Source organism: Salvelinus fontinalis, unplaced genomic scaffold (assembly GCF_029448725.1).
Source record: "Salvelinus fontinalis isolate EN_2023a unplaced genomic scaffold, ASM2944872v1 scaffold_0181, whole genome shotgun sequence".
NCBI lineage: Eukaryota > Metazoa > Chordata > Actinopteri > Salmoniformes > Salmonidae > Salvelinus > Salvelinus fontinalis.
Window position 1 is genome coordinate 207,500 of NW_026600390.1, and position 15,750 is coordinate 223,249.

The window sequence follows — 15,750 nt, forward strand, 5'->3', positions numbered from 1 at the left end:
AGAGCAGCATGTGAACACGGAGCAGAGGGGAGAGCAGCATGTGAACACGGAGCAGAGGGAAGAGCGGCATGTGAACACGGAGCAGAGGGAAGAGCGGCATGTGAACACGGAGCAGAGGGGAGAGCAGCATGTGAACACGGAGCAGAGGGGAGAGCAGCATGTGAACACGGAGCAGAGGGGAGAGCGGCATGTGAACACGGAGCAGAGGGAAGAGCAGCATGTGAACACGGAGCAGAGGGAAGAGCAGCATGTGAACACGGAGCAGAGGGGAGAGCAGCATGTGAACATGGAGCAGAGGGAAGAGCAGCATGTGAACATGGAGCAGAGGGAAGAGCAGCATGTGAACACGGAGCAGAGGGAAGAGAAAAAACACTAGTCTGTACTGGACTGACCAGCTCCTGTTGTGCTGCTATGGACTGACCAGCTCCTGTTGTGCTGCTATGGACTGACCAGCTCCTGTTGTGCTGCTATGGACTGACCAGCTCCTGTTGTGCTGCTATGGACTGACCAGCTCCTGATGTGCTGCTATGGACTGACCAGCTCCTGATGTAATGCTATGGACTGACCAGCTCCTGATGTGCTGCTATGGACTGACCAGCTCCTGATGTGCTGCTATGGACTGACCAGCTCCTGTTGTGCTGCTATGAACTGACCAGCTCCTGGTGTGCTGCTATGAACTGACCAGCTCCTGATGTGCTGCTATGGACTGACCAGCTCCTGATGTGCTGCTGTGGACTGACCAGCTCCTGATGTGCTGCTATGGACTGACCAGCTCCTGTTGTGCTGCTATGGACTGACCAGCTCCTGATGTGCTGCTATGGACTGACCAGCTCCTGATGTGCTGCTATGGACTGACCAGCTCCTGATGTGCTGCTATGGACTGACCAGCTCCTGTTGTGCTGCTATGGACTGACCAGCTCCTGATGTGCTGTTATGGACTGACCAGCTCCTGTTGTGCTGCTATGGACTGACCAGCTCCTGTTTTCTCCTGTTGTGCTGCTATGGACTGACCAGCTCCTGTTGTGCTGCTATGGACTGACCAGCTCCTGTTGTGCTGCTATGGACTGACCAGCTCCTGATGTGCTGCTATGGACTGACCAGCTCCTGATGTGCTGCTATGGACTGACCAGCTCCTGATGTGCTGCTATGAACTGACCAGCTCCTGATGTGCTGCTATGGACTGACCAGCTCCTGATGTGCTGCTGTGGACTGACCAGCTCCTGTTGTGCTGCTATGGACTGACCAGCTCCTGATGTGCTGCTATGGACTGACCAGCTCCTGTTGTGCTGCTATGGACTGACCAGCTCCTGATGTGCTGCTATGGACTGACCAGCTCCTGTTTTCTCCTGTTGTGCTGCTATGGACTGACCAGCTCCTGTTGTGCTGCTATGGACTGACCAGCTCCTGTTGTGCTGCTATGAACTGACCAGCTCCTGATGTGCTGCTATGAACTGACCAGCTCCTGATGTGCTGCTATGGACTGACCAGCTCCTGATGTGCTGCTGTGGACTGACCAGCTCCTGTTGTGCTGCTATGGACTGACCAGCTCCTGATGTGCTGCTATGGACTGACCAGCTCCTGTTGTGCTGCTATGGACTGACCAGCTCCTGATGTGCTGCTATGGACTGACCAGCTCCTGTTTTCTCCTGTTGTGCTGCTATGGACTGACCAGCTCCTGTTGTGCTGCTATGGACTGACCAGCTCCTGTTGTGCTGCTATGGACTGACCAGCTCCTGATGTGCTGCTATGGACTGACCAGCTCCTGTTGTGCTGCTATGAACTGGCCAGCTCCTGATGTGCTGCTATGAACTGACCAGCTCCTGATGTGCTGCTATGGACTGACCAGCTCCTGATGTGCTGCTATGGACTGACCAGCTCCTGATGTGCTGCTATGGACTGACCAGCTCCTGTTTTCTCCTGTTGTGCTGCTATGGACTGACCAGCTCCTGTTGTGCTGCTATGGACTGACCAGCTCCTGTTGTGCTGCTATGGACTGACCAGCTCCTGTTGTGCTGCTATGGACTGACCAGCTCCTGATGTGCTGCTATGGACTGACCAGCTCCTGATGTGCTGCTATGGACTGACCAGCTCCTGATGTGCTGCTATGGACTGACCAGCTCCTGTTGTGCTGCTATGGACTGACCAGCTCCTGTTTTCTCCTGTTGTGCTGCTATGGACTGACCAGCTCCTGTTGTGCTGTTATGGACTGACCAGCTCCTGATGTGCTGTTATGGACTGACCAGCTCCTGATTTCTCCTGTTGTGCTGTTACAAACAAGAGACTGGCTCAACTGTTCTGGGGAACTACGGTAAGCTTCATAATGTAAAAGAATAAACTTTTTAAAAACTTGTTTTGACGGTATTGAAAAACCACCTGTGGCTTTTTCCAAATACCCGAGTATACCGCCAAGCCTCCCACTGCAGTGGTTCTTCCTTTAAAAGTTGCATCATACTGCAGCACAGCTTGCAGTGTGCTGCGTAATTGTATGGCACATTAGAGTGCATGACATCATATTATTTTGTTGCCAATAACGCTAGTTTGACCACCAGAGGGCGTCTTTGAGAAGGTAAGTTATTGAAACGACATGGCGCTGTCGGCCTAATAGTCCTGTTTACTGTAGCTGGTTTAGCGTAACTTACTTTTTGGCATAAAGGATACAGTATATCAATCAATCAATCAAGTCGTCCATGTCTTTAAATACAGCCAAGCATTTTAGATATAAAACGAAATAAAGGGCGCCTTGAATAATGAAACAATGAATAAACCGCAACATGTCGGCTAATGTGATTGAATTCACGAATGGGAAAGGGGGATACCTAGTCAGTTGTCCAATTGAATGTATTCAACTGAAATGTGTCTTCTGCATTTAACCCAACCCCTCAGAATCAGAAACGTGCGGGGGGCTGCCATACTCAAACAACGTCTTCGACACCCGGGGAACAGTGGGTTAACTGCCTTGCTCAGAGGCAGAATGACAGATTTTTACCTCGTCAGCTCCTTTCGGTTACCGGCCCAACGCTCTAACCACCTGCTGCCCCTATGCATCTGACTGTTTTTAATATAGCTGTACTAGAGACTTTAACATTTTTTCTGTTAGAACAGACTATATGGGATTGATTATAATTTAAAATTAGATTATAGTACTTATTGTGCAGTTTATACTTTTAGAAATGTTATTAAAAATTGATTATTAGTAGCCTATGTAGGCCTTAGGGTTTCTGTTAGGAAGATATGGCGCTGTACAACGTGACAGGTCGGGAGTAGGTCTAGGCTACTAAGTGATTGCGAGTTGAGAGCAAAATAATTCTAACATTTCCACACCCTAATTGTAGGCTGACCAATATCCAAACGGAGATTAAGTGAAAATAAAAATCTGATTGATTTATCAAGACCAGTCCCCATACTTGCTGAAATAGTTGACCACACGCAGGTAGGCAATTGCTTCAAATACTATTATAACAATTGGATGACTTTGGGTGTTTCAGTAAGCAACAATTTGTCACCTTCATTAGCCTACTTTATTCTAATATTTATGTAATTCAGTGATACTTATTCTCATAGTAATTCGTTATGGGTCTATCCAGAAGGGGTTAGAAAACTGTGCATTTGGTGGGCTATGCAAAGAGATGGGAGTAGTGACATGCCTCGCAAACATTTAAAGTCTCTAAACTCGGCAAGAGTCTATTGTCCTGTCTGATAGCCCATCAAGGGTGGCTGGCTTCTTTTGTATTCTTAAAAAGATCTCCAGCACAGAGAAGTGTGTTTCTATTCCAACAAAAAAAGAGACTTGAATAATTAAACAATAAATAAACTGCAAAATGTCGGCTAAAGCAATTGAATTCAGGAATTCATTCAAAATATGTTAAACCTTTTTTTGTTAAGAAACTGACGATACAACAATACATTGATCTTCTCAGCAAGGTTTACCCATGGTTATGGAGCTGGGGGGGAAGTGCAACTAAAATGTAGCTGAGATGTAGTTGAAATAAACATCTGTATTTTGAAAGAGTCTTTTTATCATTATTTTATTCACAAAAGCATAATAAAGATGTTGATGAACAAATAATATGTGTCTATGTGCGTGTTACATGGTCTTCTTCTGACAAACTAGAAACAAAATGGCGTCTTTTTTTAGTGTGCGCACGAGACAGAGGAAGAGCAATTCTTACACTATTGTTTTAAATTCAATCACTCTCTTCTTCTTCATCCTCATCATTCAGTTCATTTAAATGCAATTGTAATACATTTTGTCACTCCCACAGCAAAGATTTGTGAAATAGTTTTATCCGGCATTTTGCGGTTGCATGAGGTTTGGTGTTCACAGAATCCGTAGGATATTAAATAAATACTCAAATAGGCAACAGAAGCAGGAACAGCATTGGGCTGAGTGACTCACTCATTCCTGGCTTTCGTTCAAAATAAGTTATATTATAAGACACATTATTTCATATTCTTTGAAATGGCGTTAGAAATGTAAAACTTAAGAGTACTTAAACATGGAATACATTGCAAGTTTGCCCCTTTTTGGCCATTAGGCTACACTTTACAATAGGACTCAACTCTGAATGACTACAGCAACTATCAGTAATTAAAACTGAGGCACAAATTGGGGAATTTTTCACACATAGCCGAGCTATTAGACTATCCTTTTGTAAATTAATGAAGGTGTGAATGTTTCAGTCAGTCTCTCTCCGGGACTAGAGTCCTGCATCAGGCAACAAAAACAAAAACCAGCTTGCAGCTATTGTGAAAGAATACTTGCGGATCTTGTTGATTTCTTCTATCGCTTCAAGAGGCCTACTGTCCACCTGGTAATTGTGTGGTTCCAAAGGATAAAGCGTCACCTTCAGATGGACGTGTGGTTTCAGAGAGAAGCCAGGTGTTAGCATGCGACCAGGCACGGTGGATACAGTGTCACCTTCAGATGGACGTGTGGTTTCAGAGAGAAGCCAGCTGTTAGCCTGCGACCAGGCACGGTGGATACAGTGTCACCTTCAGATGGATGTGTGGTTTCAGAGAGAAGCCAGCTGTTAGCCTGCGACCAGTCACGGTGGATAAAGCGTCACCTTCAGATGGATGTGTGGTTTCAGAGAGAAGCCAGCTGTTAGCCTGAGACCAGGCACGGTGGATACAGTGTCACCTTCAGATGGACGTGTGGTTTCAGAGAGAAGCCAGCTGTTAGCCAGCGACCAGGCACGGTGGATACAGCGTCACCTTCAGATGGACGTGTGGTTTCAGAGAGAAGCCAGCTGTTAGCCTGCGACCAGGCACAGTGGATACAGTGTCACCTTCAGATGGACGTGTGGTTTCAGAGAGAAGCCAGCTGTTAGCCTGCGACCAGGCACGGTGGATACAGTGTCACCTTCAGATGGATGTGTGGTTTCAGAGAGAAGCCAGCTGTTAGCCTGCGACCAGGCACAGTGGGTGACATCTTTTTCCTGCACAGCAATTTGATGAAATCCTACTAAATAGGCCAAGTCTAAACTAATATATTCAATTGCCTAAATAAACAAGTATATTTCATAAATAAATGAAGTAGCGCTCAGGTCTTGAAAATATGGGCAACTCCCTATTTCATCCCACTCCTCTCCCTTGTAACTATTCCCCAGTTCGTTGCTGTAAATGAGAACATGTCCTCAGTCAACTTACCTGGTAAAATAACAGATAAATAAAAAAATAAAAAATACTAATCTTCGCTGGACTCTCTTTCATTCAGTTTCTTCTTCACATTAGCAAAGAAGGACTCCGTGTTTCACAAACTCACATTCTATAGAGGGACTATCACTCTTTCACACTGTGGTAAAAGACCATTTGTTATTTAGAATGATTTATTTCTGTTTTTAGAGGGAAAGAAACCAAAAGCCCACTGTGCCAATTTTTTTTTAAATCGTCAGTCCACATGTCAAGTGTGATTGCGCCATTGTATTTACCCAAGTTCTCTCTCAACTCCAGGACCACCCGCCTGATGCAGGACTCTAGAGCCAGACACTCTCGGACTGAAACATTCACACCTCCATTAATTTAGAAAAAGACAGTCAATTTGTGCCACAGTTTAGACTAGCGATAGATCAGCGTTCTAACTCTTGTGATAGTGTGGTGCAATGACAGAATGACGCAGTTTACCACAATCTGCCACCATCTAGCACAAACGGTCGTGGCATAAAGATCAGAACGTTTAAAGGAAGAACCACTACATACATAACAGTTCATATATTTAGCTCAGATGTGAGTGATTTTCCTAAATAGTGTCACCAACTTCACCACACCATGTAAAAAGTGCTTTAATGTAGATTTTAGGTTTGCGGCCCCCACAAAGGACTGAAAGTGGGAGACAAAGAGACAGAAGGTCTTCAGGGGCCTCAGGGGGCCAGACATCCCTCGTCCTCCCTCTCAAATCTGCCCGTTCTGGAGTAGAGATGAACTGACTAGGCCTTAATTACCTGACTTTGGAAGAAGAGTGTAGGAGTGAGCGGAGGAAGAAGGGAAAGGAGAGACCACAGAGTTGTACCAGCCATTTAGTGCTTTGGCCCCCGCAGAGCGCGCCACAAAACACACATCAAAGTCAACCCACACGCCTGTGGTGGCCCCTGGGCCGCTTTGATGAAGCTTACCGGCTGGAAGGGAGATGAACAATTGGGTCGTGTTCATTAGGCACCAAATGGAAGAAAACTGAGAGTCCAGCCAATTAGCTGAAATGCCAGTCCATTTCTGTAGCCAAGGAGGACAGCAATCATGTAATATGATAGTCAAGTGTCAGGTCAACGTCGGGAATTCAAAATCTAGCTGGATGTCTGGATTGCCATATCCCGGTGTTAATCATACGAATCCCATTCTCTCGCACGCACGCCCCACCATGGCCCCAAACATCAAACTTAACACACTTTCATACAAACCTTACCACATCCTCACCTACCACCCCACCCCACCTCCACATGCATACGTACTCACTCACTCTTACCAGCATGTCGGTGGCATGCAAGTAGTGCTTGCTGGCCATGCAGGCCTCCAGTCTCTGTGGGACCTGCTTGATACTCTCAATCTCGTCCAGCAGGTTGAGGACGTGTTTGTGCTCGATGCCTTCGATCCACAGCTTCCTCAGTTCATCCCTCTTGCAGTGGAGCAGCATCTTACAGGACAGCAGGTTCTCCTTCACCTGGGATACAATGGGCCATCACACAGGTCAGACACCAGGGTGTTCATCAGGCGAAACACTGAAAAAAATGGACTGAAACAGGGACAGTGTACTTGGACTGTAGTAAAACGTTTTGCTTCGGTGTGCGCTAATGAATCAACCCCACTCCCAGGGTCAGACAGGTGAGGCACCAGGGTTGTGTTCATTAGGCACCAAACTAAATAAAGTTGACTGAAGCAGGGAGGGACTAGTATTCAATAAGAAACACTCTGTTTCATCTCTGCTGCAAAGAGTTTTTAAACGTTTTCTGTTGTGTGCCCTAATGAATACGACCCATGGGTTCGTTCAGAGACAAGAGAGGCAAGCTTTTTTAATGTTCAGATAGAAATGTACTGCGCTGAACAGACGTGATAATTTGTCAGGTAGAATAGGGAGTTATGTCAGCTCTATTCATGACATTTCTATCTGGAACGTTCTGAATAGTTTCAGGGACACATGAACACTCTCTTTTCAGTTTCAAAGCTCAGTATCCTGCCTGAATCATTGGGCACTTAATGTGGCACAAAAGCACCATTACACACAAGTCTTAAGAAACCTTTCTAGGTTCTCTTTGTAACAGTATCACATACAGTTGAAGTCAGAAGTTTACATACAGCTTAGCCAAATACATTTAAACTCAGTTTTTCACAATTCCTGACATTTAATCCTAGTCAAAAATCCGTGCCTTAGGTCAGTTAAGATCACCACTTTATTTTAAGAATGTGAAATGTCAGAATAATAATAGAGAAAATGATTTTTTCAGCTTCTATTTCTTTCATCACATTCCCAGTGGGTCAGAACTTTACATACACTCAATTAGTATTTGATAGCATTGCCTTTAAATTGTTTAACTTGGGTCAAACGTTTTTGGAGGCCTTCCACAACAAGTTGGGTGAATTTTGGCCCATTCCTCCTGACAGAGCTGGTGTAACTAAGTCAGGTATTTTCAGTTCCGCACACAAATTGTCTATAGGATTGAGGTCAGGGCTTTGTGATGGCCACTCCAATACTTTGACGTTGTTGTCCTTAAGCCATTGTGCCACAACTTTGGAAGTATGCTTGGGGTCATTGTCCATTTGGAAGACCCATTTGCGACCAAGCTTTAACTTCCTGACTGATGTCTTGAGATGTTGCCTCAATATATCCACAGAATTTTCCAGCCTCATGATGCCATCTATTTTGTGAAGTGCACCAATCCCTCCTGCAGCAAAGCACCCCCACAACATGATGCTGCCACCCCCGTGCTTCACGGTTGGGATGGTGTTCTACGCAGATGACACCATGCTGTATACATCTGGCCTTTCTTTGGACACTGTGTTAACTAACCTCCAAACGAGCTGCAATGCCATACAACACTCCTTCCGTGGCCTCCAGCTGCTCTTAAACGCTAGTAAAACTAAATGCATGCTTTTCAACCGTTCGCTGCCCGCACCTGCCCGCCTGTCCAGCATCACTACTGGACGATTCTGACTTAGAATATGTGGACAACTACAAATACCTAGGTGTCTGGCTAGACTGTAAACTCTCCTTCCAGACTCATATTAAGCATCTCCAATCCAAAATTAAATCTAGAATCGGCTTCCTATTTCGCAACAAAGCCTCCTTCACTCATGCTGCCAAACATACCCTCGTAAAACTGACTATCCTACTGATCCTTGACTTCGGCGATGTCATTTACAAAATAGCCTCCAACACTCTACTCAGAAAACTGGATGCAGTCTATCACAGTGCCATCCGTTTTGTCACCAAAGCCCCATATATCCTACCCACCACTGCGACCTGTATGTTCTAGTCGGCTGGCCCTCGCTACATATTCGTCGCCAGACTCACTGGCTCCAGGTCATCTACAAGGCCTTATCTCAGCTCACTGGTCACAATAGCAACACCCACCCGTAGCACGCGCTCCAGCAGGTATATCTCACTGGTCGTCCCCAAAGCCAACACCTGCGTTAGCCGCCTTTCCTTACAGTTCTCTGCTGCCAATGACTGGAACGAATTACAAAAATCGCTGAAGCTGGAGACTTATATTTCCATCACTAACTTTAAACATCAGCTATCTGAGCAGCTAACCGATCGCTGCAGCTGTACATATTCCATCTGTAAATAGTCCACCCAATCTACCTACCTCATCCCCATATTGTTTTTATTTACTTTTCTGCTCTTTTGCACACCAGTATTTCTACTTGCACATCATCATCTGCTCATCTATCACCAGTGTTAATTTGCTAAACTGTAATTACTTCGCTACTATGTCCCATTTATTGCCTTACCTCCTCACACCATTTGAACACAATGTATATAGACTTTATTTTTTTATATTGTGTTATTGACTGTACGCTTGTTAATTCCATGTGTAACTCGTTGTTTGTGTCACGCTGCTTTGCTTTATCTTGGCCAGGTCGCAGTTGTAAATGAGACCTTGTTCTCAACTAGCCTACCTGGTTAAATAAAGGTGAAATTAAAAATAAGAACTTCCGACTTCAACTGTACATCCAGAGACACAGACTGGAGAGATGGGAATGACATCACGCTGTTGTGGAACACTGGCGGGCTATCCCAGAGGCTCTAACAGTGACGCAGGTGTCAGAGCCACACACACAGAAGAACTCTAAAGAAATCAGCCAAGCCCTCACACTGCCTGCTGCTAATGTCCTTGATGTACAACTCCCTGGGACCATCACTTTGCCTTCACACTGTTATTCACTGGCCATGCACATGTTCTGAATGTTTTATTGCAAATGTTTTTACTTTTTAACTCTGCATTGTGGGAAAGGGATCGTAAGTAAGCATTTCACAGTAAAGTCTACACTTGATGTATTTGGCACATCAGGTGACAAATTAAATTAGATTTGAAACATTGTGTGTGCGTTCCCTCTCACCCCTTTGATCTTGTTACGGGAGCTGGTGATTCTCTCGGTGATGCTCTGGTAGGTGCGGATGGCGGTGGTCAGCTCAGCGTAGTGTTGGACGATCTGCTCATCCAGGTCCCGGTCGCACTTCTCAAACGCCTCCTCCAGGCGGCCCTTCTCCGTCTCTCTGTCCTGCTTGTCATCGCTGCTGGACAGGGTCCTACACAGACACAGGGGGCAGCAGGCCAAGGCCCATCAATTGTCTGTCAAGGTGTCACCTTGTGGTCCTTTTCGTAATCTTGTGTAGGCCTAACTTCTAGTTAATCATTTTTTCTAGTCACTAGATCTGGGTAAAATACAGGCAGCAAGTAGCCTAGTGGTTAGAGTGTTGGGCCAGTAAGCGAGAGGTCACTAGTTCAAATTCCTGAGTTGACAAGATGAAAAATATGTTGATGTGCCCTTGAGCAAAGCACTTAATCCTAATTGCTCCAGGGTCTCCGTTGATAATGACAGACCATGGCCGTGTCCCCACTCTCCGAGGATGTCTTGGGGAGTTGGGAAATACAACCCAAAAAAACATTTCCAATTCGCACATGAGTATTAATACACAATTGTACATGTGTGAAATAGGACAAATATAAGCACCCACCAAATTATTATTATTACATAGGCTATGTCAAATATTTCCAGTTAGGGGCCTAATTGGGCTGAGCTTGATTTCATTTTTCTGGTACAAAATGCAACCGATGGAATAGTCCTAGAAGAGCAAACTCCGACCTAAAACAAGTGTGCACATCAAATACTTCAAACACATTTGACCCAGGCACCTCTAGTAAATATAAGCATCCGTTTTACAATATGTTGCGATCTTCCAGAAGTCAGTCATTACCCTACTGCAGGCTATTCAACTATATTCTTACAGGGGCCAGATGTAAAAATATATATATATATATATGTTAATTACAGGGGTGCCGGACATTTTCCACATGCGATTATTCTTCAGAAGAACTGTATAAAAAAGCAATGCACACACACGAATAAAGCACTTCTCTTCAAATTAAATGTTGCTAAAAGTAATTAGAAAAGAAGTGGATGGTGCTCAACCAATGTGAATCAAGGTGCAACCTAAAAAACATATAATAATTGAAAAGGAAAAGGCACAACACTCGCTCACCTATTAAAAGGTTCTTAAAAGTAACTCGGGTATTTTAGAATCTGAAAACTAAGCAACACAAAGATATGTCAAATCAAGTAATGCCAAATTCCAGTCTGTAGGAAGTATGCTGTGAATAAATTTCCCTCAGTAATTAGTTGTTTTTTTTGTCACAATGCCTTGTTCTTAGTAGTTTTTTTTATACAAATCCTCTGTGCTTACAAAACGCCCATTGGCGATTTTAGCATGTAAATCTTGGTTGGGCAAACAAAAAACAAAAATGTTCGATGCATGCCATCAAAGCCACATTACAACACTGCATTAATTGCACTATAACTGTGACAAACTGTTAGGGCCTACATAAAGCTGTCCCAACAGCAGAGCCTTCTTTTCAGCACCATGGAGTGAATCCTTACCACTGCTACAGCTGGCTATCAGCGGAGCCTTGTCTGGCAGCGAAGAAATTCATTCAGCCTCATTTACTGCCTTTAAAAAAACGTTGCTGATATGGCTGACTTGCTTAAACAAATGTGGTTTCTAATGACAATTGAGATGTACAAACTATGGCATAAGGGGATGACAAGCGGATAAGAGGCAATCCGTCATTTTGATTAAGACATTAATGAGAGAGCTAGGATGGATGTAGTCAATATAACAATTTGTTTAGCACTTTAGAAATTGAAATGTACAGTGACAGAATCCAGAACATGGGCCTTTCTTACAGTGTTCTCCCTGTACACCAAGACAAAACCGTGGGATAAATAAACAGGGCATATTAGCAGACAATGAAAGCTCTCTTACAATATTCAATGATTACATGTAACGAGTCATTGTGAGCATCAGAAAGGGAAAGGTGTATGTGTTCCTGAGAGTAGTAGCGTACGTGTTCCTGAGATTAGTAGCGTACGCGTTCCTGAGAGTCGTAGCGTACGCGTTCCTGAGATTAGTAGCGTACGCGTTCCTGAGATTAGTAGCGTACGCGTTCCTGAGATTAGTAGCGTACGCGTTCCTGAGATAAGTAGCGTACGCGTTCCTGAGATAAGTAGCGTACGCGTTCCTGAGATAAGTAGCGTACGCGTTCCTGAGATAAGTAGCGTACGCGTTCCTGAGATAAGTAGCGTACGCGTTCCTGAGATAAGTAGCGAAGAAACAAATGTAATAAAATCAACATGCCAAACAGGCTCTAGAAACCACACTAGACAACCACAATAGTGTTGGTCATTTTGGCTCTGAATGTTGGATTTTGGCAGAGATTTTGTTGCAGATATTTGATTAATGTTTAGGAATTGATGAAAGGTCCAGTCTTAAATAATAAACGGGCTGGATCTGGCTGACAGGCGACCAGTTGAATAGCCGTGTCCTACAGTAAAGAATAATCAAACAAAATTGGCGTAACATAAAAGTGCCAGGTTTTATATCCTGAAAACCATGCCAGTCTTGTATGTCATAGACCCAGGGGATGGGACAATGTTGAGTAACAGACTTGACAACACTTTGTTTTAGCCCTGTATTTCATCAAACTCCAAACCACACATAAAATAAGGGGAGAGGTAAAAATCTCCCTCAAGAGCTCATTAAAGCCTCCTCGCTCTTCACACACAGCTGAAAGCCGGAAGGGGGAGAAGATTCTCAACGGCCTCCCCCTAGAGTGGCTTGAGATGCCTACTTGACACAAGTCAGAGCTGAAACACAAAGCAAGTTCTCGTCCATTCTCTGTTAATGTACTATAACTAGTTATTTACCATGCCGTCATGTCCAACCTAACTAGTTAACATACTTCATATAACCTCATCTAAACTTAGCGATCCTGACTTCTTAGCTCTGACATGCACCATCACCCTTGACTAATTCAAACACTAGATTTACACTAGCCTAGTCCCTTATAGAATCCGAAAGTGGCATGGGGTAACCATGGTAACAGTCTGGCATATTAGGCAAGCAGTAGCCATAAGTAAAGGTACATAAGAAAGGGAAGATAATCTTTGTCGCAGACAACAATTGCATGCAGAATAGGATTTTGCCTCAAAGTGCATCAATGTGGGGTCTTAACAATCAGTGTCGAATTGCCACCGGCTGCAAAATGCAGCACCCTCGCTCCATGCACACTGACATCTGTCAAACCCAGTAGATTACAGCTCCGTTTAATCTAGAGAAAAAAAGGGTAAAGAGAGATACTCTACTAAATTACGGCAATGGCTACTTAAAATTGCGTGGAAACACACAGTAAACGGCATGTCATGACATAAACAACACTGTTCAAGCCAAGACCAACCCATGATGATCATGGCACCCTGTCAGCGAAGGGCAGCAAAGCAGGCTATAAATGGGTGCTGATGCTGAATAACAAGTACGCATTGCATATTTGGTCTTAGCTAGCTAATACGTTATCTTGTCTCTGTTCATAACTCAGTGTCTGAACCAAGTCGCGAGCTTGTTGTATGAGCAGGGGAGGTCAGCTGTCAAAAGCGTGACAGTTAGCTAGCTAAGAGTCAGCTAACGTTAGCTAGCAAGTGGCTTATTCCTCACGCCTTCCTTGTGACTATTGAAGAAGAGTGTTATTTGACTCACAATGATGATAAACACTGCTAAATTATGCGAACAGGTCGCGATGACAAACATTAGCTAGCGTAGCTGACTAACATTTCCTCAAAACTCACTTGACATAAAACTAGCTAGCTAACAGATAGGAAGCTAACAACAGGATGTTTCTCCTTGTCCACGGCCTGAAATGACAGGCCTAGTTAATGAAAACAGTAGTGCCCACTGGTGTCTTATGTCGACAGGATAATTCAACCGTCAATTTGAGTGAGCTTACCTTATAACGGAGATAAGTAAGCCTGAAGGATCTTTGCTTTTGCTAACAGCACTCCGGTATCTTCCTGTATCAGCTGCCATTTTTCCAGCTACTGCACCCAAACAGAATGCCAACCTACCAATGAGAGACGAGGAAAATTGTTCCAACTTTGGTAGTGTGGCTGAGAAAGCTGGGAGTTGTAGTCCAAAATCTGTCTAGATTTGTTGATGTTGTTCTTTGTAGTTTTTTTTATACAAATCCCCTGTCCTTACAAAACGCCCATTGGCGATTTTAGCATGTAAATCTTGGTGGGGCAAACAAAAAACAAAAATGTTCGATGCATGCCATCGAAGCCACATTACAACACAACACTGCATTAATTGCACTATAACTGTGACAAACTGTTAGGGCCTACATAAAGCTGTCCCAACGGCAGAGCGTTCTTTTCAGCACCATGGAGTGAATCCTGACCACTGATACAGCTGGCTATCAGCGGAGCCTTGTCTGGCAGCGAAAAAATGAATTCAACCTCATTTACTGCCTTTAAAAAAACGTTGCTGATATGGCTGACTTGCTTAAACAAATGTGGTTTCTAATGACAATTGAGATGTACAAACTATGGCATAAGGGGATGACAAGCGGATAAGAGACAATCCGTCATTTTGATTAAGACATTAATGAGAGAGCTAGGATGGATGTAGTCAATATAACAATTTGTTTAGCACTTTAGAAATTGAAGTGTACAGTGACAGAATCCAGAACATGGGCCTTTCTTACAGTGTTCTCCCTGTACACCAAGACAAAACCGTGGGATAAATAAACAGGGCATATTAGCAGACAATGAAGGCTCTTACAATATTCAGTGATTATTTTTCTCTAAAACAGGCTATAGGCTGCATGTGCACCAGCAAGTCAGAACAGTAGGCTCAGTTATGAGGGGCAAAGGGACCAAATTATTAGGGTGAGGCAAATGAGCTTACTTTCTTAGCTACAGTATACATATCTCCCTGGCATATTACATCATTTATGCAGCAACATACAATACATTTTTGGACTCACCTTGTTCCGCTGTACTCACTTGAACAGGAAGGTGGTGCGGTGGTCTTTCTTGTCAAAGCTTGTCATCAAGCTTTGTCATCAAAGTATGGCATTCTCTGGATTTTTTGGTGCTTTCAAGACAACTGGGAACAAGGTCGAATCATGACGTGAGTGATCTTCAGGTTGGAGATCTAGAAAGAGGCCGAGTTCCCGACATGGAATTCTGAGTTTGATGATTGTTCAAATCGTATTTTCCCAGTCGGAGATCGTTTTCTTCCCAGTTCCCAGTTGTCTTGATATCACTGAAGTCTGAGATTTCCCAGTTCCGAGTTACCAGTTGTTTTGAACGTGGCAGAAGACATGCTGGATTGACAGCATGGCCAATGTAGTCAACCTTTTCTGGCCCATGGTGTTGAATGTTAATCCTTTTAAGCTTGGAAAAGAGACCCTTAAACCCAGACTTGGACCACATACCCACTCCACTCAATAGCAGGTTAGTTATGGCTTCGCAACACTTGCAGTTAGTCACTGATTCCTTCCAAATCACTCATTGTCGAATTATTGATTTCCAACTTGTTGTGTAATGTTTATGTCCAATGGCCGAGGATCACCGATACATTTTATCTGTCATTTCTCTTCATATGACAAGGATTAAAAAGGATTTGCCAGTTCATTGTCAACGTGATTCATGATGACTGCTTGTCTAGCTTTCTAGCTAAGATTTTGAAAGTTATGATGTTGACAT

The 15,750-nt window shown here is 44.1% G+C and overlaps 1 protein-coding gene across 1 annotated transcript in view; it reads right to left on the reverse strand.

Annotated features, from left to right (window-relative positions):
• Window positions 1-14,119, reverse strand: part of exoc4 (exocyst complex component 4) — a gene marked incomplete at its 3' end in the record, with an annotated part of 213,325 nt that extends 199,206 nt beyond the window's left edge. Inside the window, 3 exon segments of the mRNA XM_055912558.1 lie at window positions 6,959-7,153; window positions 10,051-10,240; window positions 13,989-14,119. Coding sequence (XP_055768533.1) covers window positions 6,959-7,153; window positions 10,051-10,240; window positions 13,989-14,068 — 465 coding nt within the window.
• Window positions 14,120-15,750: the final 1,631 nt, after the last annotated feature.